General features: G+C 46.3%; 1 protein-coding gene across 2 annotated transcripts in view; it reads left to right on the top strand.

Annotated features, from left to right (window-relative positions):
• Window positions 1-25275, top strand: part of TBXAS1 (thromboxane A synthase 1) — a 170417-nt gene that overhangs the window by 38150 nt on the left and 106992 nt on the right. For both annotated transcript variants that reach the window (XM_047763007.1, XM_047763008.1), the window contains 2 exons: window positions 3164-3257; window positions 6941-6993. In XM_047763007.1, coding sequence (XP_047618963.1) covers window positions 3164-3257; window positions 6941-6993 — 147 coding nt within the window. The remainder of the gene's footprint in view (window positions 1-3163; window positions 3258-6940; window positions 6994-25275) is intronic.

Genomic DNA, 25275 nt, shown 5'->3' with positions numbered 1-25275 from the left:
ATAAGCAATGAGGTCCTACTGTACAGCTCAGGGGACTACATCCAATGTCTTGGGATAGACGGTGATGGAAGATAAGAAAAGGACTGTGTGTGTGTAAACTGAGTCACTCTGCTGTACAGCAGAAATGAGCAACATTGTAAATCTTGAAAAACAAAAGACAGAGAGAGAAATGCAAAATCACACAAAAATAAAACACCAGAGCGTGCTGTCTAACAATTTGGGAAACCAGAGGTGAGAAATCAAAATTTTTGCAAGGTGACGCTCCCTCTGAAGCCTGGAGGGGAGAACCCTTCCTTGCCACTTTCTAGCTTCCAGGGGTTTGCTGGCAATCTTTGGCATCTCCTGGTTTGCAGCTGCAAATTCCAATCTCTGCCTTTGCCATCACGTGGCATTCTCCCTGTGTCCCCCTGTCTTCACGGGGCGTCCTCTCATAAGGACACCAGTCACAATGGATCAGGGGTCCACTCGACTTCAACAGGACCTCATCTTTAATTGCATTTACCACCACCCTGTCTATAAATAAGGTGATATTCTGAGATATTGGAGATTAGAATGTCAACTTATTTTGCGGGGCCTGGGTAACACAATTCAACCCCTAACTCCTGGAGTCCATGGACACTGGGTTAAGAGCTATTGAGGCAGAACAGACAGAGGGGACCCTGGGGCCAGAGAATATGAAACATGGGTGCAGAGAAGGAAGTGGGAGCAAAACAAATGGAACCCACTTTCCTATTTGACCCAGAAGTCTGGAGGCAGTGATCGTCCCCAGCTAATTTTAGTGCAAGGACCGTAGTGACTGGTGGCAATATTTGGCCAGTTCCTAGTTGAAGATGCTGAAGTTCTGTATTTGAGTCCAGGTTTCGAAGTGAGGTTTACGGCTGTGTCCAGAACATTCTGTCCTGATGCCATATGTTTGGAAATGTCTAAATTTTGTGCAGAGACACACAAGCAGTATTTTTGTAAGTGGAGTTACATAATTAGGGCATGGACTTGCATGATAATTAGCATGTGTCATTAGGCACAGACTTCTTGTCCTTTAATTAGACAATCAAGACATCTAATTACAAAATTAAGATGTAATTACGTGGCCCAAGATCGACAGATTTCTTTCTACCCATCAGAGATTACATTTAAAAGATAATTCACAGAAATGGATGAGGAAATGAACTAGAAACCAAACTTGAGGGGGCTGAGGGGAGTGTTAAGTGGGCTGGTACGTCTCCTCTGGTCTTTCCTCTTAGGTGTCAAGGGGGTTATTTAAAACACCATCGTCTACTTGAAAGAATAACTTTGATACACTCAGCTGTCAACCTTTGGCATTTGGCTAATGAAGAGAAATATTAACATGACTAATCCACGAAATCCACATGTGGCTCTTGAGTGTGCTTTGTAATTACACTTGAACGTGGACTTAAATGTGATGTCCTGGGGATTCATTCAAACCAAAGAAGGCAGCCCTCTGGGGGAGACCTGACAACTGGGAGGAGAACTCAGCTTCCCTCCTGCCCTGGCTTGGCGCTCCCTGCGACCACTGTTAGGGTCACCGCGTTGCTCGGAATAACTCAAACCAGACATTAACCTGTTGTCCTTTCCCTGAATATCTATTTGTCAAAATGTTCTTATTTTAAGTGCTCCTCATTGGACTGCGGGCGGAAAAAGGGAAGGTCACAGTCCACAGCTAATATTCCATCTTTTAAACGATAAATTAAGTGAGTCTTGGAGCCGTGGGTTTTTTCAAGTTCCAGCACGCCTGTGAAGTCTGGCTGTAGAGACAGTCTCTTTATTTTTCCCCTTGCTCTTCAACTGAGAATTGGCTGATCTTTGCACGATGTTAAACACCCAGTTTGATGCATTCATTTTTCTGAACGAACTGAACTTCTGACCTAATTGGCTGGCTGATTAGGGATTACAGCCATATGGCCAGGTTTTTCTAAGCCAGTTTGGGCTTTGAGTGTGTTATCCCTCTGTTCCCATAAACTGTTGAAATATCCTGGTAATTCCAGTGTCTTGACAGCAACACACAGCCCTTCTCAGACGGCTGCTTTCTCCTGGAAAGTGGCACAGAAACCTGTCAGGCCACGTTTCCTGGTTTTGGGTTAGGAAAATATGCTTCCCATATGGTTTCAGGCCGTGAAAACAAAGACATAAAGAGGCTGTAAGTGGTTGGTGATGAGGTCTTATCTCCATGGTGTGGTCCCTCTCTCCTTTTTTTTTTTTTTTTCTTCTCTCCTAGGCCATGGAATGTGATGAGGGACATATTATGTGCAGGGGTCAGTTTTGACCAAGAAACCCCCTCCCCACAAATTTGTTCAGGGAACTCATTTTTGCCATTGTTACATTTTTTGCCCTGCCTTCTGAGACAACTGTTCATGGTAGATTTAAAGACAGGGGGCTGAAGCCATTCGGGGTGCAGTTTTATGTATGTACGTATGTATGTATGTATGCATGTATTTTAGGGCCGAACCTGCGGCACATGGAATTTCCGGGGCCTGGGGTCCAATCAGAACTGTAGCTGCCGGCCTACGCCACAGCCACAGCAACACAGGACCTGAACTTAGTCTGTGAACTATACCATGGCTCACGGCAACGCCAGATCTTTAAGCCACTGAGCAAGGCCAGGGATTGAACCGGCAATCTCATGGATACTAGTCGGGTTCGTGACCACTGTGCCACAACAGGAACTCCAAGGTGCAGTTTTAAAAACAATTTATTGGGAGTTCCCTTGTGAGGCAGCAAGTTAAGGATCTGGCGTTGTCTCTGCAGTGGTGTAGGTCACTGCTGTGGCTGGGTTCCATCCCTGGCCCAGGAACTTCCACACGCCATGCAGGCACAGAGAAAAAAAAAATCGTTAAAAAACAAACAAAAACCCAAGTTATTGAAGGAAACTGTCGGTGGGGAGAGGGGCTACATCATGTCTAAGGCAACTTCCAGCTGAGAGATCTGAGGATGCCTTGATCTCTAGCCTGTTACCCAAACAGGAGGAATTTACTGAGCTCTATTCCTGCCAATCACGCACCTCTAGGCCTCCACCTCTTGAGTCCTTAGACGTGGTCAACTGGAAACTTCTACCCTGACTTCCGGAGAACTCAATAATCCCGACTTTTAATTGGGTCAAAAGCATGAACCTATTTCTCGGTTTTTAAAAACGTGCTTTTCCCCTCAGGTACTCCACATCGGCATTTTCAAGACTAGAGAAGCTGGGCATCAGGCATCCCAAGCCTTCTCCTTTTATTGGCAACTTGACATTTTTCCGCCAGGTAAGGACTGCCTTCCGCGTAAGACGTGCTGAGCCCGGCTTTACGCATGAAGCCTTGCTCCACATCCGGGGGGCGGGGCTATGAGCGAAGGCACCAGGGGCGGAGCCTTCACTTGCTTACGTCAGTTCTGATGTGACGAGAATGATCCATCACAGATCGCGCGTCAACAAATCCTGAGTCCTAGCACCTGGTCATCGATCCAAAACCCTTTTTTTTTTTTCTTCCCTTTTAGGGCCGTACCCTCAGCATATGGACATTCCCAGGCAAGGGTCGAATCAGAGCTACAGCTGCCGGCGTATCCCACAGCCACAGCAACATGGGATCCCAGCTGCAACTGCAACCTACACCACAGCTCAGGGCAACAGAGGATTCCCCGACTCACTGAGCAAGGCCAGGGATCAAACCTGAGTCCTCATGGATATTAGTTGGGTTCATTTCCGCTGTGCCACAACAGAAACTCCCCAAACCCCACTTTTTGAGTGTCTAAGGTTCCAGGCCCTGGCATATGGAAGAAGTAAAAGTTGCCCATGCCCTGGCTCCAGTGGGTGGTAGAGATGTTGTCATGGCTGTCCCTCAGAGAAGAAGGAGAGCCTGGGGGCCTTCCTGGAGGAGGAGGTCCCGCAGGGGCAATAGACACAAAGACAAGGCCACACATACCAGGTGGGGAGCAACAGCAGGTGTGGTTGCACCACATGAGAAACAGGGCACCGCTTGGGGAGCCGCCTGGACTCAAAAGTGAAGATTGGGGAGTGCCAGGGCACACGGCTATGAGAGACGGGCTAGATCCCTCACTGTCTAGAAAAGCCAGTGGAGAACTGCACGTGTCCCATCGCAGGTGAGTAGGAGGGGCTAGTGAAGGGGAGATTTCTCTGCAAAGGAGAAGCTTTAGGTCAGGTCTGTAAACTCCCAACTGTTGCCAAGGTCTAGGTGTGAGGCCGTGAGGGCGTGGCCCGGGGTGCTGGTCACAGTGAGAGAGAAAAACACAGGGGCCAGAATGAGTAACTCCTGTGGCTACTTAGGTTTGGAGAATTCAAAGTAGAATTAGTCAGGAGTTCCCACTATGGCTTAGTGGTAACAAATCCGACTAGTATCCATGAGGACATGGGTTCGATCCTTGGCCTCACTCCGTGGGTTAAGGATCCAGTGTTGCCATGAGCTGTGGTGTAGGTCGCAGATGTGGCTTGGATCTGGCATTGCTGCAGCTGTGTAGGCCAGCAGCTGTAGCTCCGATTCAACCTCAAGCCCAGGAACTTCCATATGTTGCGGGTGTGGCTCTAAAAACCAAAAAAAAAAAAAAAAAAAGGAAATTAAAAAAAGAATGAGTCAAACACGGCTTTAAGCCTTATGCTGAGGTAATGGAAAATGCTAATGAGTTGACAGAAACCAAAGGTTGGGAGGTCGCTGGTTTAGGGAAGTGCCTTTGATTTGCCAGAGCGACAGGAAAGTGGACTCTTCCAGCGGGCATTTGGAGATTGGAGATTCGGGCTCAGAACTCTATCTTCCAAGGTTATTTTTGTGCTCAGGTGGGGTTTTCTCAGAAGCCAGGAGATAGATTTCCTAACTCATGGGGGTGCTGCCACCAGACGCCACCTGGGGAGCCCACAGACCCTGCCTGCGAAGAGCCACTAAGGCAAACAAAGGCAGGAAGGACGGAACTGGGGACAATCCTGAGGATACCCCTTTAAGATCTCTTTAGGATTTCCTCACTCTGCCCTTGGAAAGACTGGTCCTTGGTGTTAGAAAGTAACACAGGCTATTTCTATCCTTTTCTCCTTGTCATCTCAGGGTCTCTTCTGTTTGTTTCTGTCCAGCACCCCCTTTCCACTCCTGATTGTTGTTTCTTTTGTCCCTGAATTTTAAAAACACCTTCTCCTCTCATCTCCAGCTCAGGGGTGGCCAGTTCACAACTTTCCGCCCACGAACAGCGTCTCATCCAGGCTCCCCATGAGCCCTTGAAGCAAGTGTGAAGACATTTCTAAGGGTCAAACTAGAAGGAACCAGATAGGAAATGAAAGTGAATACATTTCACATAATTGGGGTGGAGGCGGGGGTGTGATCAGTTGCCTTCAGTTGAGTAATTTACTATCCATGTGGCCAGAACACTGCACCCCCAGCCTCTGGATAATTTGCACATATGCTCCTTAGCTGCTCATCATCCTTGATGTGCAAACCCTGCCAAGTTCTTGCTACAACGTAGTCATTTCATTGACTGTTTTTATATTCATATGAGCTTTCCTTGATCTATGGCAATAGTGGACAATGAAACTTGATATAATGAACCTGGGGCGTTATTTCCATTAAGACCATCACCTCGGCAGTTCCCCTTGTGGTGCAGCAGACACAGACCCGACTAGTCTCCATGAGGATGCAGGTTCAATCCCTGGCCTCGCTCAGTGGGTTAAGGATATGGCGTGGCCATGAGCTGTGGTATAGATTGAAGACGAGACTAGGATCTGGTGTTGCTGTGGCTGTGGTGTAGGCCAGCGACCACAGCTCCAATTCAACCCCTAGCCTGGGAGCTTCCAGATGCCGCAGGTGCAGCCCCAAAAAGACCAAAAAAAAAAAAAATCACCTCTTCTACGCCCTCTCTGTCTACTCTCAGCACCCCCCCATACCTGCCCGTATACTCCATTCCCACAGCACAAGTCTAGCCTTTTCCTCTCCTCTAGCTCCTTCCCAACCAGTGCATATTTTCATGTATATTTCTTGCCCACAGCACAATGGATCCAGCCATGTCCAATCCTTCACCCATACAAGCCCCCTGTGCATATCTGCATGCATACTCCAACCCCACTATACAACGCTGTCCCTACACCACTGTGGGTCTAGCCATTTTCTGACTCTCCACCCCCTACATATACCTCCAGGAATACACCTTTCCCACTGCAAAGCATGTCCAATGTATAAAGTGACTCGAAGATTCTTTCGCTTTGAATATGTTGATTTTAGTTAAAATTTAACTTGGATCATAATTCAGTATTTGTGATAATTTGGGTACATTCAGCAGACAGTTATACATATAGTGGCTGTGAAAGAGGCTTTGCCAAAAATAATAATAATATAAACCAAATTGCAGAGGGGAATGTTAACATAGCTGAGAAAGCAAACAGTGTTCAAATATTTTAGCAGCAATTATACACAAATAGTATAAGTACAGATGATCTCTTCTGCCCATTAAAGCAGAGCTGACTGAGACTTTTTCTTGGCAGTATTTTTTTTTCAAGCCACGAGTTTCCTCTAATACCCCAAAGTACTTGAAAGCAACACAACTTCAATTATTTTTTTATTGTTTATGTAATTATGTTCTTACTATTCCAGACTCTTTTCTGAAGAAGTCTGAATATTTTTTTTTTTTTTTACTTTTTAGGGCTGTACCCACGGCATAAGGAGGTTCCCAGGCTACGGGTCTAATTGGAGCTGTTGCCGCCGGCCTACACCACAGCCACAGCAACACCAGATCCGAGCCGCATCGCAACCTACACCACAGCTCACGGCAATGCCAGATTCTTAACCCACTGAGTGAGGCCAGGGATCAAACCCGAAATCTCATGGTTCCTAGCCAGATTTTTTTCCACTGCGCCATGATGGGAAATCCTTTTTTTTTTTTTTTTTTGTCTTTTTAAGTCTGAATATTTGAAATTTTGTGTCATCTGAGACTGATCCTCATGCCGTGTTTTCTGCAGGGTTTCTGGGAAAGCCACATGGAGCTCAGAAAGCAGTATGGACCTCTGAGTGGGTAAGAGAGAAACTCCATTCTCCTGCTGTATATTTTGATTTGCGTGTATTGAATTGATAGGGAAGCAATAACGAGAATGGGAACGTGGCAGGTGCTTCTAACTTTCGAGGGGCCGCAAAGAGAAGCCCGGTGGTATAGATGCAGCTCTTGGAGAAGACCCCAGGGGTGCCCAGGGTGCGTGGTTCTAGCCGGAAGAAGACCACTCCCCAGCCTTTAAGACCCTGACCAGCTGAGTCAGGCCCTGGGCGCCTTGGCCATCTCTCACCTCCGTGCCGAAGGTGGGCTGCGATGGACACAGTGGCCCTCGTGCCTCAGCCTAACTGGCCTTGACAACTCATGGCCGATCTTTCCCATGAATGTATCTAAATCTTACTCGGACCTGTTTTGTTGTTCAACCCTATGGGTAAAATATGCCGTCAGCTGTATGAGCATATAATCTATTCTCCAATCCAGTACGCATGTGAAAGTTAAAGGGGTTGCTGTTAATTATCGCCCCAGGACGACAGTGGAAACAAAGACTGACCTGGATATACTAGAACATATGGTCCCCCTAAATCTCAACGCTGTAAAGTAAGAGAGGCCGTCGTCTTATTTTTCCTGTATTTTCCCTTTCTATGCTTCAGGGTATGTTCCTTTAAAAAAATTCCAGACTCTGACAAATAAACCCATGATCAGACCGTTTACCCTATTCAAGATTTAACAGACTTGCCGAAAAAGAAAGATAAATACCATATGATATCACATATCTGGAATCTCATCTACGGCACAAATGAACCTATCTACAGAAAAGAAACAAACTCATGGACGTGGAGCACAGACTTGTGGTTGCCACGGGGGAAGGGGAGGGAGTGGGGTGGATGGGAGTTTGGGGTGAGTAGATGCCAATGATTGCACTTGGAGTGGAGAAGCAATGAGGTCCTGCTGTATGACACAGAAATTAAAAAAAGAATGAGTCAAACACGGCTTTAAGCCTTATGCTGAGGTAATGGAAAATGCTAATGAGTTGACAGAAACCAAAGGTTGGGAGGTCGCTGGTTTAGGGAAGTGCCTTTGATTTGCCAGAGCGACAGGAAAGTGGACTCTTCCAGCGGGCATTTGGAGATTCGGGCTCAGAACTCTATCTTCCAAGGTTATTTTTGTGCTCAGGTGGGGTTTTCTCAGAAGCCAGGAGATAGATTTCCTAACTCATGGGGGTGCTGCCACCAGACGCCACCTCGGAAAGGTATCCAATCACTTGTGACGGAACACGATGGAGGATAATGTAAGAAAAAGAATGTGTGTGTGTGTGTGTATACACACATATGTGTAACTGGGTCACTTTGCTACACAGCAGAAATTGACAGACATTGTAAATCAACTACAATAAAAATTTTTTTTAAGAAGAGATTGAACAGGCTCGAACCATGTTGACTGTCAGCATGGGTTCTTCCACTCTGGGGTCCTCATACAGCTTCTTCTCAGCTACTGGATGATTTTTAGTAGATCTTCTAGAGGCTTGCAGGTTTAGGAGAACTTTTTCAGGTGCCGTAAAGTTCTGTGGTGTTCCTACTGTGTATCCTAATGGGGTCTGGTGGTTGGTGAGCCCTTCTATCCATAGGACAAGTGATGCTTATTCTCCCAGTGATGATTTTCCAAGGCATTGACTGGTACTCTTTGGGAAATGCCAGGAGACCCATACTTGTAGCCAAGTTCTTACCACTCTTCCACTTGCTGTGTAACCCCGAAAAGGTAACCCATGAAGAGAGTCCAGGAGTTCCCGTCATGGCTTTTTTTAATTGTTTCCATGAGGATGTGGATTCAATCCCTAGTCTCACTCAGTGGATTAAGGATCTGGCATTGCTGTGGCTGTGGTGTAGGCTGGCAGCTGCAGCTCCAATTCGACCCCTAGCCTGGGAACCTCCACATGTTGTGGGTGTGGCCCTAAAAAAAAAAAAAAAGGCTACTAAATGCTTTCTGATTAGTTTGTTATTGCTGGATGACAAACTACTTGAAAGTGCCCTGGCTTAAACAACAAGTTATTATTCCTGATGTGCCTAAGGGTTGGCTGGAGTTGTCTGATCGAAGCCAGCCTGGCTGGGAAGCTCAGCTGGGCTTCGTGGTGCATCTACAGCTTCAGCCAGGGAGGTGGCTCATCTAGGCCAGGCTCAGCGGGGCAGCTCTGTTCCGCACCTCTCACATCCTCCTCGGAAGGACAAGCCAAGGCAGCCTCTTCTGGTGAAGGCGAAGGATCAAGAGAGCAAGCCCAAGAGTGGAAGGACTTCACATTTCTGCGAATATCCTACTGGCCACACCAAGTTACGTGGCTAAACCCAAAGTCAGAGCAGAAAGCACACTTTGGGCATAGTGGGGTCAAAGCGAGTTACCTGGCCCAGCCTAACACTGATGGAGCGGGGAGGTGTATTCCTCTGAATGAAGAGGGGTCAGATGGTGCCCATCTTTCAATAAGAGTTACCTCTACCTCATCCCTTTTAGCTTGGTCTTTACTTACTGTTGTGTGTGTCTGTGTGTGCACGCGCATGGCTTCTTGCTTTAAGCACCGTAGGGACCTAAGGACTTCTCTTTCCAACAGTCTCCTTCTGCAGCTGACTTGACAGTGATCTTGGACACTAGCCCATACATTTCTGAGACACAGCACCGACTGAGAATGATGGTGGCTCCCTCAGAATTAGAAAAAGACCTGAGTTTGAATTCTAAGAATCGCTTTCCTGGAATACTTCTGCACAGATTTTCAGAGTAGAGCCCTTGGGTATTTTAAAAACAATTAAAAAATGTCAGATGAAAAGTTTAAAGGGCACTGTATTGGAGTTCCCGTCGTGGCGCAGTGGTTAACGAATCAGACTAGGAACCAAGAGGTTGCGGGTTTGATCCCTGCCCTTGCTCAGTGGGTTAAGGATCCGGCATTGCCGTGAGCTGTGGTGTAGGTCGAAGACGCAGCTCGGATCCCACGTTGCTGTGGCTCTGGTGTAGGCTGGTGGCTACAGCTCAGATTGGACCCCTAGCCTGGGAATCTCTATATGCCGCAGGAGCGGCCCTAGAAAAGGCAAAAAGACAAAAAAAAGAAAGGCATGGTATTAACTTGCAGGGGGTGTGGTGTGTGTGTGTGTGGGGGGGGCAACTGATTTCCTTGACAACATGCTGTGTCCAATCAGTCCTTCCCCTCAGCTTTAACTAAGTAAACACAATTTATCCTTTTCATTTTGAGAAACCTTAAATCAGAGAGAATGATTTCAAATGAGATTGTCCAGAGGAAAACTGCAGTATCATCTCTGGTAAAAAGGGGGGGGGGGAAAGAAAGGTGATGGCATAATTTCTTTATACAAAGCTATCGACGTTTTCTGCTTTAGAAAAAAATGACAAGCCATTAAAAAAATGCTGAATTTTTTTTTTCTTTTCAAGGCGACACCTGCGGCATATGGAAGTTCTCAGGCTAGGGGCTGAATCGGAGCTGCAGCTGCCAGCCTACACCACAGCCATAGCAACGTGAGATCCAAGACACATCTGTGACCCATGGCACAGGTTGAGGTAATGCCAGATTCTTAACCCACTGAGTGAGGCCAGCGACTGAACTTGCATCCTCATGGATACTAGTCAGGTTCTTAACCTGCTGAACCCCAGTGGGAACTCCAATGCTGACTTCTTTTTCAATGTGTCCAGTCCTGGATTGAGAGGCACTGTGGGGTGGAATGAAGTCCTGTTTGAGTGCTGAAACCCTGGGGAAACTCGGTGTGCTTGCCTTTTCAGATGCAAGAGGTAAACCAGGCTCTATTTAGGGATGCTTGCGTCCTCAGATGACAGGGCAGTATGATATGTTGGGAGAAATGTGGGCAGGAAGGATCATCTCTCTACTTGGAAGCCAAATATGATGATTATTTATGCGTATTAGCTGTTGTCATCATGCCAACTCAGAGTGTGGGTCTCCGAACTGGAAATCAGCTTCTTAACCCTTTTCCCTCTCTTGCTATGAAGATGATAGGGCTGGCAAAGCCCCCTGCCAAGAGGGGCTGATAGCATCAGTGTTTATAACCATCATCACCACCACACTGAGAACAAAACATCTTTGCCAAGTGTCTAATCATGAGCCTGCTTTGCTAGACCCTGTGTAAATAAAACAATACACATGCTCTCTGACTTCTTTGAACTTGAATGTGAATCCAGTGGCCTGGCATGTACAGCGAAACAACTTTTACCCACACTACTTCATTAGAATACTTTTAAATTGCACGTTAGCATAGCGACGCCCCTCTCTTACCTTCAGGGCTGGGTTCCAAGACCCTCAGTGGATGCCCAAAACCACAGATAGCACTGAACCCCGTATAAACTGTTTTTTTTTTTTCCTACACATACATACCAATGATAAAATTTAATTCAAAACTTAGGCACACGGAGTTCCCATCATGGTGCAGTGGAAACAAATCTGATTAGGAACTACAAGGATGTGGGTTCAAGCCCTGGCCACCCTCAGGGGGTTAAGGATCCGGCATTGCCGTGACCTGGGGTGTAGGTCACGCAGATGCGGTTCTGATCTGGCGTTGCTGTGACTGTGGTGTAGGCCAGTGGCTGTAGCTCCAATTCAACCTCCATGTGCCGCGGGTGAGGCCCTAAAAAGACAAAAAGACCAAAAAAAAAAAAAAAATCACACACACACAAAGACTTAGGCACAGTAAGAATTAACAATAGTAATAAAATGGGACAATTTAAACTATATACTGTAATAAAAGTTATGTGAACGCAGTCTCTCTCCCTCAAAATTCTGCCTGTCCAAGTTTAATGCCTTCACCATCTTAACTAAGCCCTTACGCCCTGTGGCCTTAACTTGGACAGTTTGAGGTGTGACAGCAAAACTAGCAGAGATTTCTTTTTCCTTCTCCATGATTCCACGGAGAGAAGATTCAGTCTTATTGCCGGTCTTCGCAACCTCTGCATATGATTTTTTTTCTTTCCTTATTAAGTGGAGAACTTCCGCTTTGTCACATAAAGGAAGCACTTTGCAGCTTCTCTTTGGCGTATCTGAGTTGCCAGCATCACTCTGGGGCCACCGCTAACTATAATAAGGGCTGCCGGACCCCAGCGCCGAGGCACCTTGAGAGCCCATCTGAAAACCCGACTTGGCTGCTGGGGGACACGACGGACAAAGGGATGATTCGCATCTTGGGCTGGATGGCATTTGCCGGCAGGGGATTGCATCATGTGCCTCACCACATTTTAACGCTTAACACGTTAACACTTCTGACTTGTTTATTTCCAAAATTTTCCATGTCCTATTTTTAGACCACAGTTGACCACAGGGAACTGAAACCAGGGCAAGCGAAACTTCAGATAGGGGGAGAACTACCGTACCCTTGACCATGTAATATGGAGCCAGCAAGGCTCTCCTGTTTTTGACAACCCCAGTGAGTGATTACTGGTTATCTCCTTCGGTCTGAGAATGAGCCCCAAGCTGGGCTTGTTTTCCTTTCCAAACCCGGCGGGAACAGTTATCAACCTCATCATACATTTGGGATTGAGTATGAGTAGGACAGAGATTATGTCCCTTCTAATTTGTCACTGACTTCATTAATCCAGCGGATGACACACACACACACAATTAAAAAACAAAACAAGGAGTTCCCATTATGGCTCAGTGGTTAACGAATCCGACTAGGAACCATGAGATTGCGGGTTCGATCCCTGGCCTTGCTCAGTGGGTTAAGGATCTGGCTTTGCCTCGAGCTGTGGTGTAGGTCGCAGACTTGGCTGGGATCTGGCGTTGCTGTGGCTCTGGTGTAGGCTGGCGGCTACAACTCCAATTAGACCCCTAGCCTGGGAACCTCCATATGCTGTGGGAGTGGCCCTAGAAAAGGCAAAAAGAAAAAAAAAATCCAGTGGATGACAAGTTTTTATTATGCTATTACTATTAATTACTTTTTTAACTATTAATTACTTAGAAATACTTATACAGCAGCCCAAGTTCAGCTCATGTGCAGCTCCTAGCAGCTCCTATCCAAAGCCTCTTTTCCTCTTATCTCTTGTAAATGAATGCTCAGCAGTTGTTCTTTTTTTAAAAAAAAAATTTAGGGGTTCCCACTGTGTCACAGTGGAAACAAATCCGACTAGTATCTATAAGGATTCTGGTTCAATCCCTGGCCTCGATCAGTGGGTCAGGGATCCAGCGTTGCTGGGACCCGTGGTGTAGGTTGCAGAGGTGGCTCATATCGCGTGTGGCTGTAGCTCTGATTTGACTCCTAGCCTGGGAACTTCCATATGCCCTGGGTGTGGCCCTAAAAAGCAGAAACCGAAAAAACAAAAAAAGTATTTTAAATTGAAGTATAGTTGATTTACAATGTTGTGTCAATTTCTGCCATATGGCACAGTGACCCAGTCTCATATATGTGTGGGTATATATATATATATATATATATACACACACACGCACACACTCTTTTTCTCATGTTATCTTCCATCATGTTATATTGCAAGAGATTGGATATAGTTCCCTGTGCTGTACAGTAGGCCCTTATTGCTTATCCATTCTAAATGGAATAGTTTGCATCTATTGCAGTTGTTCTTTTATTTAGCCTCATACCCATTCCTTTTTCCTTGGTGTGTGTGTGTGTGTGTGTGTGTGTGCGCGCGCACGCGTGTTTGTGTGTCTTTTTAGGGCCATACCGAGGCATGTGGAGGTTCCCAGGCTAGGGGTTGAATTGGAGCTACAGCTACAGGCCTACAGCACAGCCACAGCAATGCAGGATCCACCTATACCACAGCCCACAGCAACGCTGTATCCTTAACCCACTGAGTGAGGCCAGGGATCAAACCTGCATCCTCATGGATGCTAGCCGGGTTCATTTCCACGGAGCCACGACGGGAACTCCTCATGCGCATTTCCTTCTTGTGCCCACATCACTTCCATCTCAGTTTCTAGTAAACTCTTAGCTCCCTCTTGTTGAAGGTGGCGTCCGTGCCTCCTGGCAGCCTGTCTGTGTCCCTCCATTTGATTCCTGTATCCATCCCTCATCAAGCCAGATCTGTTGAATAATCTAATATCCTCTCCTTAGAACATTAGATTGTGAGTAGGTAGACATACATTGCACATAATTCACCAAGTACACACACGCATATAGAGAAAAGGAAAACTCCCTCTCACCCTGGACCCTTAGCCAGTCTTCCTCAGAAGCAAACCCTGTCATCAGTTTCTGAATACTCAAATGGATAACACACAATGGATGCAATGCTTCACCTTGCTTTGTTCATTCAGGACGTTGGAGAAACTGTCCCATTTCAATGCGCTCATTCTTTTTTTTTTTTAATTTTATAGCTGCACTTGCAGCATATGGACGTTCTCAGGCCAGGGATTGAATCAGAGCCACAGCTGTGACCTACGCTGCAGTTGTAACAACACCAGATGCCTTTAACCCACTGTGCTGGGCCAGGGATCAAACCTGTGTCTTCACAGCCACCCCGGCTGCTGTAGTCAGATTCTAAATCCAATGTGCCACAGTGAGAACTCATAAATGAATTCATTCTTATTACTTACTGTTTTATTTTTTTAAAGATTCCATTGTAAGGTTGTATCCTAACTGTAAATAGAAGTTCTCAGTCAATGAACACCTGTTGCTTTTATAAACAATACTGCAGTAACTATTCTTGTATATACATCATGCTATCTTGTATAAGTATGTTTATAGGACTAGTTCCTTGGAGTTCCCATCGTGGCGCAGTGGTTAATGAATCCGACTAGGAACCATGAGGTTGAGGGTTCGATCCCTGCCCTTGCTCAGTGGGTTAAGGATCCGGCGTTGCTATGAGCTGTGGTGTAGTTTGCAGACGCAGCTCGGATCCTGAGTTGCTATGGCTCTGGCGTAGGCTGGCGACTACAGCTCCGATTAGACCCCTAGCCTGGCAATCTCCATGTGCTGTGGGAATGGCCCAAGAAATAGCAAAAAAAAAAAAAAAAAAAAAAAAAGGACTAGTTCCTTGAAGTGGAATTATTAGGTCAAAGATTACCTACATTTTTACCCTGATAAGTACAACTAAATTGCTCTCCCTAGGGGTTATATCAATTTACAGTCCCATAAACAAGCATATGAGGGCACCTGTTTCCCTCACACATTAAAAATGTGCAGGCACTATTTTAAATCTTTACCCATTTGATTATAGTTTTAACCTGCATTTCTCTAATTATGAACAAGTTTGAGCATCTTTTCCTAGGTTTAAAATACATTGCATTTTGTTTTCTGAAGAATCCTTTGCCACTTTTCCATTGGGTTATGGATCTTCTCCCAATTTATTTGTAGAAGCTCTTTACTTATTAAAGAAAATGGCCCTTTCTAGTTAATATGTGCTGCAAATATTTTCTCCTCTTTATCATCTGTCTTTGACTTTGTTTACTGTGTATTTTTCTAATCAGAAAACATTTGTTGGGAGTTCCTGCTGTAGCTCAGTGGTAACAAACCTACCTAGTATCCATGAGGACACAGGTTCAATCCCTGGCCTCACTCTGTGGGTTAAGGATCCAGTATTGCTGTGAGCTGTGGTGTAGGTCACAGATGCGGCTCGGATTTGGCATTGCTCTGGCTGGGGCATAGACCAGCGGTTGCAGCTCCAATTCAACCCCTCGCCTGGGAACTTCCATGTGCCCTGGGTGTGGCCCTAAAAAGACAAAAAACAAGCAAACAAACAAAAACCCAAATGAAAACATACATTTCTTTGTTGCTGAATTTCATCTATTTTAATGGTGTCTACATTTTGTATCTTAGTAAGGCTATTTCCCCTAAGGAGATATATATATACACTTTTTTTTTGGCCTTTTTTTTTTTCCAGGGCTGCACCTATGGCACATGGAAGTTTCCAGGCTAGGGGTCGAATTGTAGCTGCAGCTGCTGGCCTACATCACAGCCACAGCAACACCAGATCTGAGATAGATCTTCAGTCTATACCACAGCTCACGGCAATGCCAGATCCTTAACCCACTGAACAAAGCCAGGGATCGAACTCATATCCTGATGGATGCCAGTTGGGTTCATTTCTGCTGATCCAAGACGGGGACTCCCAGAATACACATTTTTAAATTTTTATATTTTTCTAGTGTTTTTTCTTTCACTTAAAAATTCCGATATTTGACCCATCAGGAATTTATTTGAGGGTAAGATGGAAGTAGGGACCTACCCTTATTGTTTCCAGATGGTGGTGTTCCATCTGGAAACTCAGTCTTTCCCAATTGGTTCAAAATGTCATTTTTATCATTTGTTGGTTCCTCTATGTATTTCTGACTTCCCTGCTCTATTCCTCTGCCTAATCCCATGTCAGTGCCACACTGAATACCCTCGTTTGGTACAAATAGAATCTTCTTGTACCCAGCAGCAGCAGAAGGTTCTAAGAACATCTTTCTTTCTTTCTTCTTTCTTTCTTTCTTTCTTTCTTTCTTTCTTTCTTTCTTTCTTTCTTTCTTTCTTTCTTTCTTCTTTCTTTCTTCCTTCCTTCCTTCCTTCCTTCCTTCCTTCCTTCCTTCCTTCCTTTCTTTTTCTTTTCTTTACTTTTCTTTTCTCTTTTTTGGGGCCGTGCCCATGGCATATGGAGGTTCCCAGGCTAGGGGTCGAATTGGAGCTGTAGCTGCCAGCCTACACCACAGCCACAGCAATGCCAGACCTACATCACAGCTCATGGCAACGCGGGATCCTTAACCCACTGAGTGAGGCCAGGGATTAAACCACCAACCTCATGGTTCCTAGTCAGATTTGTTTCTGCTACGCCACGACAGGAACTCCTAAGAACATTTTTCTAAGTATCAGAATCTGAAGCAATCTATCTCCTAGAGAACCTTGGACCGGTGCCCTAAAAGAGAGTAATTTAGCAAGTAAGTAAGACTTCAGCATAAGGGACCAAGCACTTAGACCCAAAGTTCCCGCCCATGGGAGGGAGAAGGGGCTCACATGTCTCTAACTCGGCCATCTGTAGTCTCATTTTTTATGTATTTGGCATGCATGGCACCTTGTCCCGAGGCAGTGACGAAGCCAAGAACGCTGGGATACTCTTGGAAAAGCATGTGACACCAGCAATGAAAACAATAGGGTCTTTCAGCAGTTTTTTAAGCTCTGATTCCATTGCGCCAACCATCAGAGGCGTGTGTGCTCTGGGAGTGACTAAGGTGTGAAAGCTTCTCACGTCAAGTGCCCTTCGCCGTCTCGCTAATGTACTGTTTAGATGAGCCGCAGAAAGGGTTTATGTTAATGACCTCAGAGGATGCGGACGGGGTCATCAGCGTGTGGGAGGGTTGCCCGGCTACTTCCATAGATCAGGATCTCTGAGCATTAAAAAGTTCCTAAGGACTCAGCCTGGTGCACCCCTGTGTCACGTGATGGTTCTTTGCTTTACAAGACACTGAAATTAACACACCATTGTAAATCAATAACACTTCAATGGGAAAACAAAACAAAACAAGAGACGCTGAGACCGAGTAGACGAGGCTTGAAAATGAGGGCAACAATGGGTTAGGTTGGAAGCTACTGATTTGTTCAAGAAAATACAAGTATTTAGACTCACACTGGGCAGCTGATCTGGGGAGACGGTTCTCGTTTTTAAACTGGACTAGGCTCAAAGGAATGATAGATGTTGGAGCACATGGTAGATGTTGATTTCTGCTCTTAGGTAGAAATGAAGCCACAGTTGCAGAAGAGGCTCACAGACTGTGCATGGGAGCCAAACTTTCCATTTCGGCTGCTGATGCAGGAGGGCATGCCTTGGAATGAGACTCGCTTATTAGGTGAACTAAAAGTGAAACTGGGTTTTAAGAGGAATTGATGAAAATGAAAACACACTATGATCACAGAAAACAGAGTACCCTTGGAACTCTGGAAGTACAGAAAAACCTAAATTATCTTCACATTTCTGGCTGTAAGGCTAGGCTGGGGGCAACATCTGGGGCCCCGAGCTTGGTAAAAGTTTTCAACGCTTTTATGAAAGTGTTGAAAGCAAAACTTAGACGCAGTAGTTTAAGTAATTGGAGTCTGAAACCAAAATTAACATGTGACCTGATGGTCTATATGCCGTAGTTGTTGAAAATTATTCAACGAGTTAAAGACTGGTTGAATATTCTTACTGGTCAAAATGGATCAATCACCAACACTTTGCCTCTGAGGACACATTTTTAAATGAGTGTTTATTAAAGTGTTATTGCATTGGGGGTGGCATTATTTTATAAAAGCGAATACCCTAATGTGCCAGGCTGATTTTTTTTTAGGAGGCCACTGAGAATAGGAAGAAGGTTTTTAGCAGGAATGTGTTTTGACAGTTATCACCCATCCAAATGTGTAGCCAAACAGGTGGAATTACCTAAAGAACAATTATCCTCAGATCAATAGGGATTTAGACCAAAGAGGCAGAGGAATTCCATTAGGGTAGGGCCCCACTTTTCTTGAATGAAACTGTAATAGACTGTCCATACCACCTGTCCCTAGCATGGTCTCTTGTCACCCCAAATGGTGAATTCCTACAATGCTTCCTTCTTCCTTAAAACTTTCTTCCTCGTCATCATTCAGAAACCCTTCTGAAGTATCCCCATTTTCCTGGACCTCACACATCTCCTTTCACCACCATCCCCCCTTTTTTTGGCTATACCCACGGCATGCGGAAGTTCCCAGGTCAGGAGTCAAACCCTTGGCACAGCAGTGACCCAAGCCACAGCAGCGATAATGCCAGATCCTTAACCACTAGGCAACCAGGGAACTCCCTGTGACCCTCCCCCCCTTTCAAAGACATTACTTTCTTGCCAACCTATGGGTGATATTTGCTGCCTATTTTAATAACCACAGCAGTTGAAGTCTTTGTGACCCACCCTCCCAAAGATCAAGAGCCTATATTAATTCTTCTTGTTTGGGTAGAAAACCACCACCTAAAGCAGGCCGACTTACAACCGGAAGCTGGGGCTCCGATTGCAGCTCCAACTCTCTCTCTACCGGTTGTTCGCTTAATGGATTTGGGCTGGTCACCTCCCCTCTTGGAGCCTCAGATTTCTCAGACAAAATGAGGAAATTTTGACTAGATCAGTGACTTGGACACTTTGTTTAATATGAGCCTCGGTTAATAACAGATTTACATCATGATCCAGCACACACACACACACACACGCACACACACACACAAATATATACACACGCACACACACACACAAATACATACACACGCACATACACACACAAATACATACGCACATACGCACACACAAATACATATACACACACATACGCACGCACACACACATACACACGCACATACGCACACACACATACACATGCACACGTGAATGACAAGTCTTACTACGTAGCTTTTACGATGTAAGATCCTCTTGGATCAAGTCTGTCCTTCTATTCTGTTCCATTCGACTCTATTTCATGACAACACAAAACAAATACCAGCTGGTCATGACCCACAAAACTGGTTTCAAAACCACTCGTGAGTCAAGATGAAAAGCAGAGGGCCAGATGATAACTGGAGTCCTTTCCAGTTCTAAACTAGGTGAGCAGAAACTGATGACTCAACACCAATAGTCTCCGTTAGAAACCCTGGTTCTGCACCATTGTGGTTTAAGATTCTGAGAACTATCTGACAAAAGAGATCACATCAGCTGAGGGAGAATCTCAGAGGAAGCGTCTCCTCCAGGGATGGGGCTTCTGCACAACTGGGGACCTGGCTGGAGCGCCCCCTGCCCACCAGCCCTTCCTCCTTCTTCTTTAAGATCAGAAGTTTAAGCATTATTAAAGTGATCTCCCAGAGGTAACCCAGACTCTTTCGAGCTACAACGCTTACCAAAGTATGTTAGCGGACAAGGTAAAACATTTCTCCCTATGAGTTTTGCACTGATTGTAAATATCCAAGTCAGTAATTCAGGCGGATGTCCTAGCCACACGTGGCCAGGGGATGGCTTACTTCCAGGAGAGGTGGCCGCAGGAGAGAATGGCTTACAGACCGGAAGTTGCGCCATCACTGGGGTGTCTGGGTAAAGAAAGCTGGCCAGGCTGTGTGTGCTGAGAGAGCAGGTTCCCTCTGCGGAGCAAAGCACAGCACTTAAAGGGGATGAGACTGACAGCCCCCCGTTCTAGTGAACACTGGCCAGTCACGGACCATCCAGGAGAAGACAGCCCGCAGAGTTGGCTGGACAACAGTCAGGAGTCCAGTAAAGCAGGAGTCAAGAAGGCCTGTCAGTGGACAGTGGCAGGAGCACAGGGAGGGCCTTGCGGGGGAGCAGGGCTGGGGTAGGAATCATGTGCGGACACTCAGTCCTAAGACTGATCCTGCCTGGAACAGAGTGAGGCTGAGGAAGATGGGGGTTGTTCCACCTCAGGGCTGGGCGGAGCGGAGGGCCACAAAGGCTGGGGAGTCAGGCACAGATGTTCCGTTTGGCACTCCTTGATGTGTGTTTCCAAAATCCACCGGTTTGTCAGGTTCAAGGTGGAAGGGAGCTCATGCTTCACCAGCGGCAATCAAATATGGCATCAGTAATTTCTTTATCCTCCAAATGACAGCCTTGCACAGACATGTTCCCAAACAATAGAATGTCTCAAATTAAGATTGCATGAAAGCCGTTTCTGGCTAATATTTTTGAATAACAAACTCCATATTTAATTGTATTGTACCTGCAACAAATCCAAGTTGTTCAACCCCAAATGCAAAATAGAGTTACGTAACACAGTCGTGAATCACTGTGGCATTTGCCAAAGCATTCTCCCATCTGGAAGCAGGGCCACGGAACACATGGCACTACACATATATCTTCTGTCAAGGACTCTTTTGCAGAAATAATCTCAAAAATTGCACGCATTTACCCAAGGCTTATGGCTCTTAACCCTAATTAACTGAGAATGCAAACAGCATTCCTATTCTAGTCAAAAAGAAGCATGGCGAACCATCTATGATTTCACAAATTTTTTTTTTTAAGTCTTTGCTACATTCAAAGAAGCGGCCAACTCCCAATTCACATGGGCTTCCAGTTCCTCTTTGATCACTATTTTGCACGCAGAAAAACTTTTTCCCAAAACGTTCTCAGAACCCTTGAATGATGAAACACTAAAAAAAAAAAAAATAGCTTTCGCTCGTGTAACATAGGGCCAAAGGTGAAGGCATATATATGCCCAAACCAAATTAGCTCTGGATGTACAGCGTAAACTTTCAAGCAAGAAGGAAGTCCTATGGCATCACACGCACATTTGAAATTCTACTGAAGTTGGAAGAATCAAAGTTTATCTTGAAAATGGAACACAGTCTCCTTTCTGCTTCAGGACCCTTAAATCTTTTAGAGGTTGAGTTGTTTATTATACATTTCAATTATTCCTGGTCAGTCTTATGAGTAACATGTCTGCAGCTGTGCACAGGGAGTAATTCCCAGCAAGGTACTGCCAGGTTTTATGATGCCTGCATGCCTGGGGCAGCTCAGAGAAACTTAACGACTCCAATAAGTTCCTTGATCATTTGTCGCATCTCAAGACCATGCTCCTAATGATGTCTCCCCCACCTCGCCCCCCAAATGGCACGGATTTTGGAACCCACGCTCTCAACTTTTCCACTCTGGGTGAGGCTCTCGGTTTATTGGCCTAGTTTTAAAAGGACTGACTCTTACGTGCTCCCCAGGCTCCCCACATTAACCACTAAGGAGGCGCTGTTAGCAGAGGATTCTATTTTTGCCTCTGCTTAAAGAAGAACGTGCCAACTTTTGCCCTGAGCACATGGCTGGTGGAAGGCCTGTCACCACACGTTCGGCGGACGTAGTCAGTGTGGCCTGCGATGTTACAACACCCATCAGGGGTTGCAGCTACTAGGGGATGTGGGCGTCCAGTACGAATAGAGACTCTTGGTCTTCACAGCAAGACCCCCCTGGGGGAAGGGAATCCAGGTCCTTCCGACTCAGCCCCCTCTGTTTTCTCCATTGTGAAGGCTTTGCCTGGTGCGTATCAACCATCAGATTGCTGGATGACTTTCCATTTGCCTTTGAGAATTGTAACTCTTCAGGTCTTCTCCTCTGTCTCACTGCCAGACCACAGGCTGTGTCTGATGACTGACATGGCCCCCGGATCCTTCCCAAAGACGCCAGCCTAGAGGTTCTTAACTGAGTCCCCCAAATCTTAGACGTTCTCTGCTGGAGTTTGGCTTCTCCAGCCCATCCCATGAGCAAGTAGGCTCAGTTCTTTGTCCCCCATTGGCTGGGGACCTGCTGTGATGCTTTATCTCCAAACTTGAATGGACCCTTAGCCTCCTGAGTCCCTCCCTCCTCCAACCCATCCCTGTTAAGGAGAACCAGGCTCAGGGCCTCAGCACCCACAGCTCACCCCACAGGGTGAAGATTTCATTTGATAATGGAAATGGGTCTTCCTGCATGGAGCACCTGGTCAGCAAGAAGGATTCTATGACCCATGGACAGTGGATGGATGGGCCCCCTGCCTCCCAGTCCGATCCACATGCTGAGGATGGCATGAAGACCTCTTAGCCGGAGGATAGTATTTTATTGTGGGGAAGTACAAACAACATCACAGTTATCATCACAGCCATTCTGTGCGTGTGTCTGTTTGGCATATGGAGGTCCCCAGGCTAGGGCTCGCTGGCCTACGCCACAGCCACAGCAACACCAGATTCAAGCCTCGTCTGTGACCTACACCACAGCTCATGGTAATGCCAGATCCTTCACCCACTGAGAAAGTCCAGGGATCAAGCCTGCGTCCTCATGGATGCTAGTCCAAATTGTCTCTGCTGAGCCATGATGGGAACTCCCATAGCCATCTGTAAACGTGCAGCTCCGTGGCATTAAATACATTCACATTGTTGTGCAATCGTCTCCATCATCCATCTCCAGAACTCTTTTCATCTTGGAAAATGGAAACTCTCTATCCGTGAAACAATATCCCCCCATTGCCCCCTTCCCCGAGCCCCCGGCAACCACCTCTCTACTTTCTGTCTCTGTGAATTTGACCTGCTCCAGGTACTCATCTAAGTGGAATTATACAGTATTTTTCCTTTTGTGACTGGCTTATTCCACTTGGCATAATGTCTTCAGAGTTCATCCATGTAGCATGTATCAGAATTTTCTTCCTTTTCAGGGTTGAATAATATTCTCTTATACGTACATACCGCATTTTCCTTATCCATTCATCTGTCGATGGACACTTGGGTTGCTTCCACCTTGGTTCTTGTGAACAAAGTTCCCATGAACATCAGTATACAACTCTCTCTCCAACCACCGTGCTTTCGATTTCTTTAGGTCTATATCCAGAAGTGGAATTGTTGGATCATATGTTAATTCCATTTTTAATATTTTTTTTTTGGCTGCACCCCTGGCATATAGAAGTTTCTGGGTCAGGGATCAAATCTGAGCCACAGCTGTGACCTATGCCACAGCTGCAACCTATGCCACAGCTGCAGCAACGTAAGATCTTTAACCCACTGCACCACAGCAGGGAACTCCCATACTGTTTTCCATAAGCAATCGCATTTGGAGAACATGTTATGGAGATGCTCTCTTTTTTTGCATGTGTGTGTCTTTTTTTCTAGGGCCGCTCCCGCAGCATATGAAGGTTCCCAGGCTAGGGGTCTAATCAGAGCTGTAGCCGCCAGCCTACACCACAGCCACAGCCACAGCAATGTGGGATCCAAGCAGCATCTGCGACCTACACCACAGCTCATGGCAACGCCGGATCCTTAACCCGCTGAGCAAGGCCAGAGATCGAACCCGCAACCTCATGGTTCCTAGTCAGATTCGTTAACCACTGAGCCTCAACGAGAACTCCTGGAGATGCTTTCTTATTCCTTTTGACCGTGGTGGAGTGGCCATTACCTCGCACCTTCAAATCTTACACATGAATTTCCTTTGCTCTGGAACCTGATGGGCGTGGCTGACACATTTCTCATCAGAATGCACAGTCCCAGGGATCTTGTCCCAACTTCCTGTTGATGACAAGCCAGCGAGCACAATCTTTACCAGACTAGACCCATTATCAACAAATGCTTCTGCTATACCATAAATTCAGTTCGTTTTAATGAGTTCCCAGGGGCCTCTTCTGCCCTTATCTCATTCCTCTCTGCCAACCCCTTTACAATTTATGTGTTTGCTTCTCGGTTCTCCTTTCAGTCCTTCTCCAAGTTTCCTCTTTCCCACCAGGTCATGGTGGCCTTTGCAGCCTTTGCATCTCATCTAAATTTAGTCTTCTCTGTCTGGGCCTCTTTCCTGATGGGCCTACACTTCTCTCCCCACACCAGCCCTCCAATCTCTGGACCAGCTGGAGGAATTTATTGAGATCTTGTGCATGTAATTTGTGGCTTCTGAGTTTTCCCTCTCTGTGGCTCTTTTACACCGTCTTGTAGCTACTTTCCAGGCATATGCTTCAGCTTTGCTGGTCATTTGCTGAAGGAGACACACTGAATCAGGGCACAGAGGATGCGGCTGTTGAGAGGCCACCTAGCTCCACGACTATCCAAACAAAGGACAGATGGCAGGTAGCCTGGGGGCCCCAGCACAGAGGGTGGGGACGGAGTTTAGAGGTTTTGGCTGAGCTATTAAAGGGGAGCGTGGAGGCCAAGGACGTACTAGGAAAATGGGATGCTTTAAAACACCAATAGAGGGGCCAACCTCTAGACAACCCCTCTGCAGGGCCAGCACAGGAGAGGCACCTACAGCACGGCACTGAAACAGCGCGCTGCTTGAAAGCAGCTGTTACACAGAATAGAGAAAGCAAGGTGAGGGGAGAAGGGAGAGGGTGGAATTGATCAAAGACAACCAACCAACCAACCATTCCAGTAGCCCAGGCGAGCGATAACAGGAATTTGGATCATCAGGAACATAAGGAAAAGCGAAGGAGACGTTTGTAAAGGAAACATGCCCTAGCTGCCGAACCGAACCACTCACTGCTTATAAGGATTAGTCGACAAGGGAGTTCCTGTTGTGGCGCAGCAGAAACAAATCCGACTAGGAACCATGAGGTTGGGGGTTCGATCCCTGGCCTCGCTCAGTGGGTTAAGGATCCCGAGTTGCCATGAGCTGTGATGTAGGTTGCAGAGGTGGCTCGGATCTGACGTGGCTGTCGCTGTGGCGTAGGCCGGCAGCTATGGCTCCAATTCGACCCCTAGCCTGGGAACCTCCAGATGCCGTGGGTGCGGCCCTAGAAAAGACAAAATAAAATAAAATACAAAATAAGAATAAATAAATAAAAGGAGTAGTCAACATGAATCTCCTCTCTGACACTGGCTTTGGTAGCTACGAATGAGACACTGGGTCTGAGGTGGCTTGGGGACAGAGGCCACACCCTAAGGGGCGGGGAGGGTGTGAGT

The sequence above is a fragment of the Phacochoerus africanus genome, chromosome 16 (assembly GCF_016906955.1).
Source record: "Phacochoerus africanus isolate WHEZ1 chromosome 16, ROS_Pafr_v1, whole genome shotgun sequence".
Taxonomy (NCBI): domain Eukaryota; kingdom Metazoa; phylum Chordata; class Mammalia; order Artiodactyla; family Suidae; genus Phacochoerus; species Phacochoerus africanus.
This window is presented reverse-complemented; position numbering and strand designations above follow the sequence as displayed.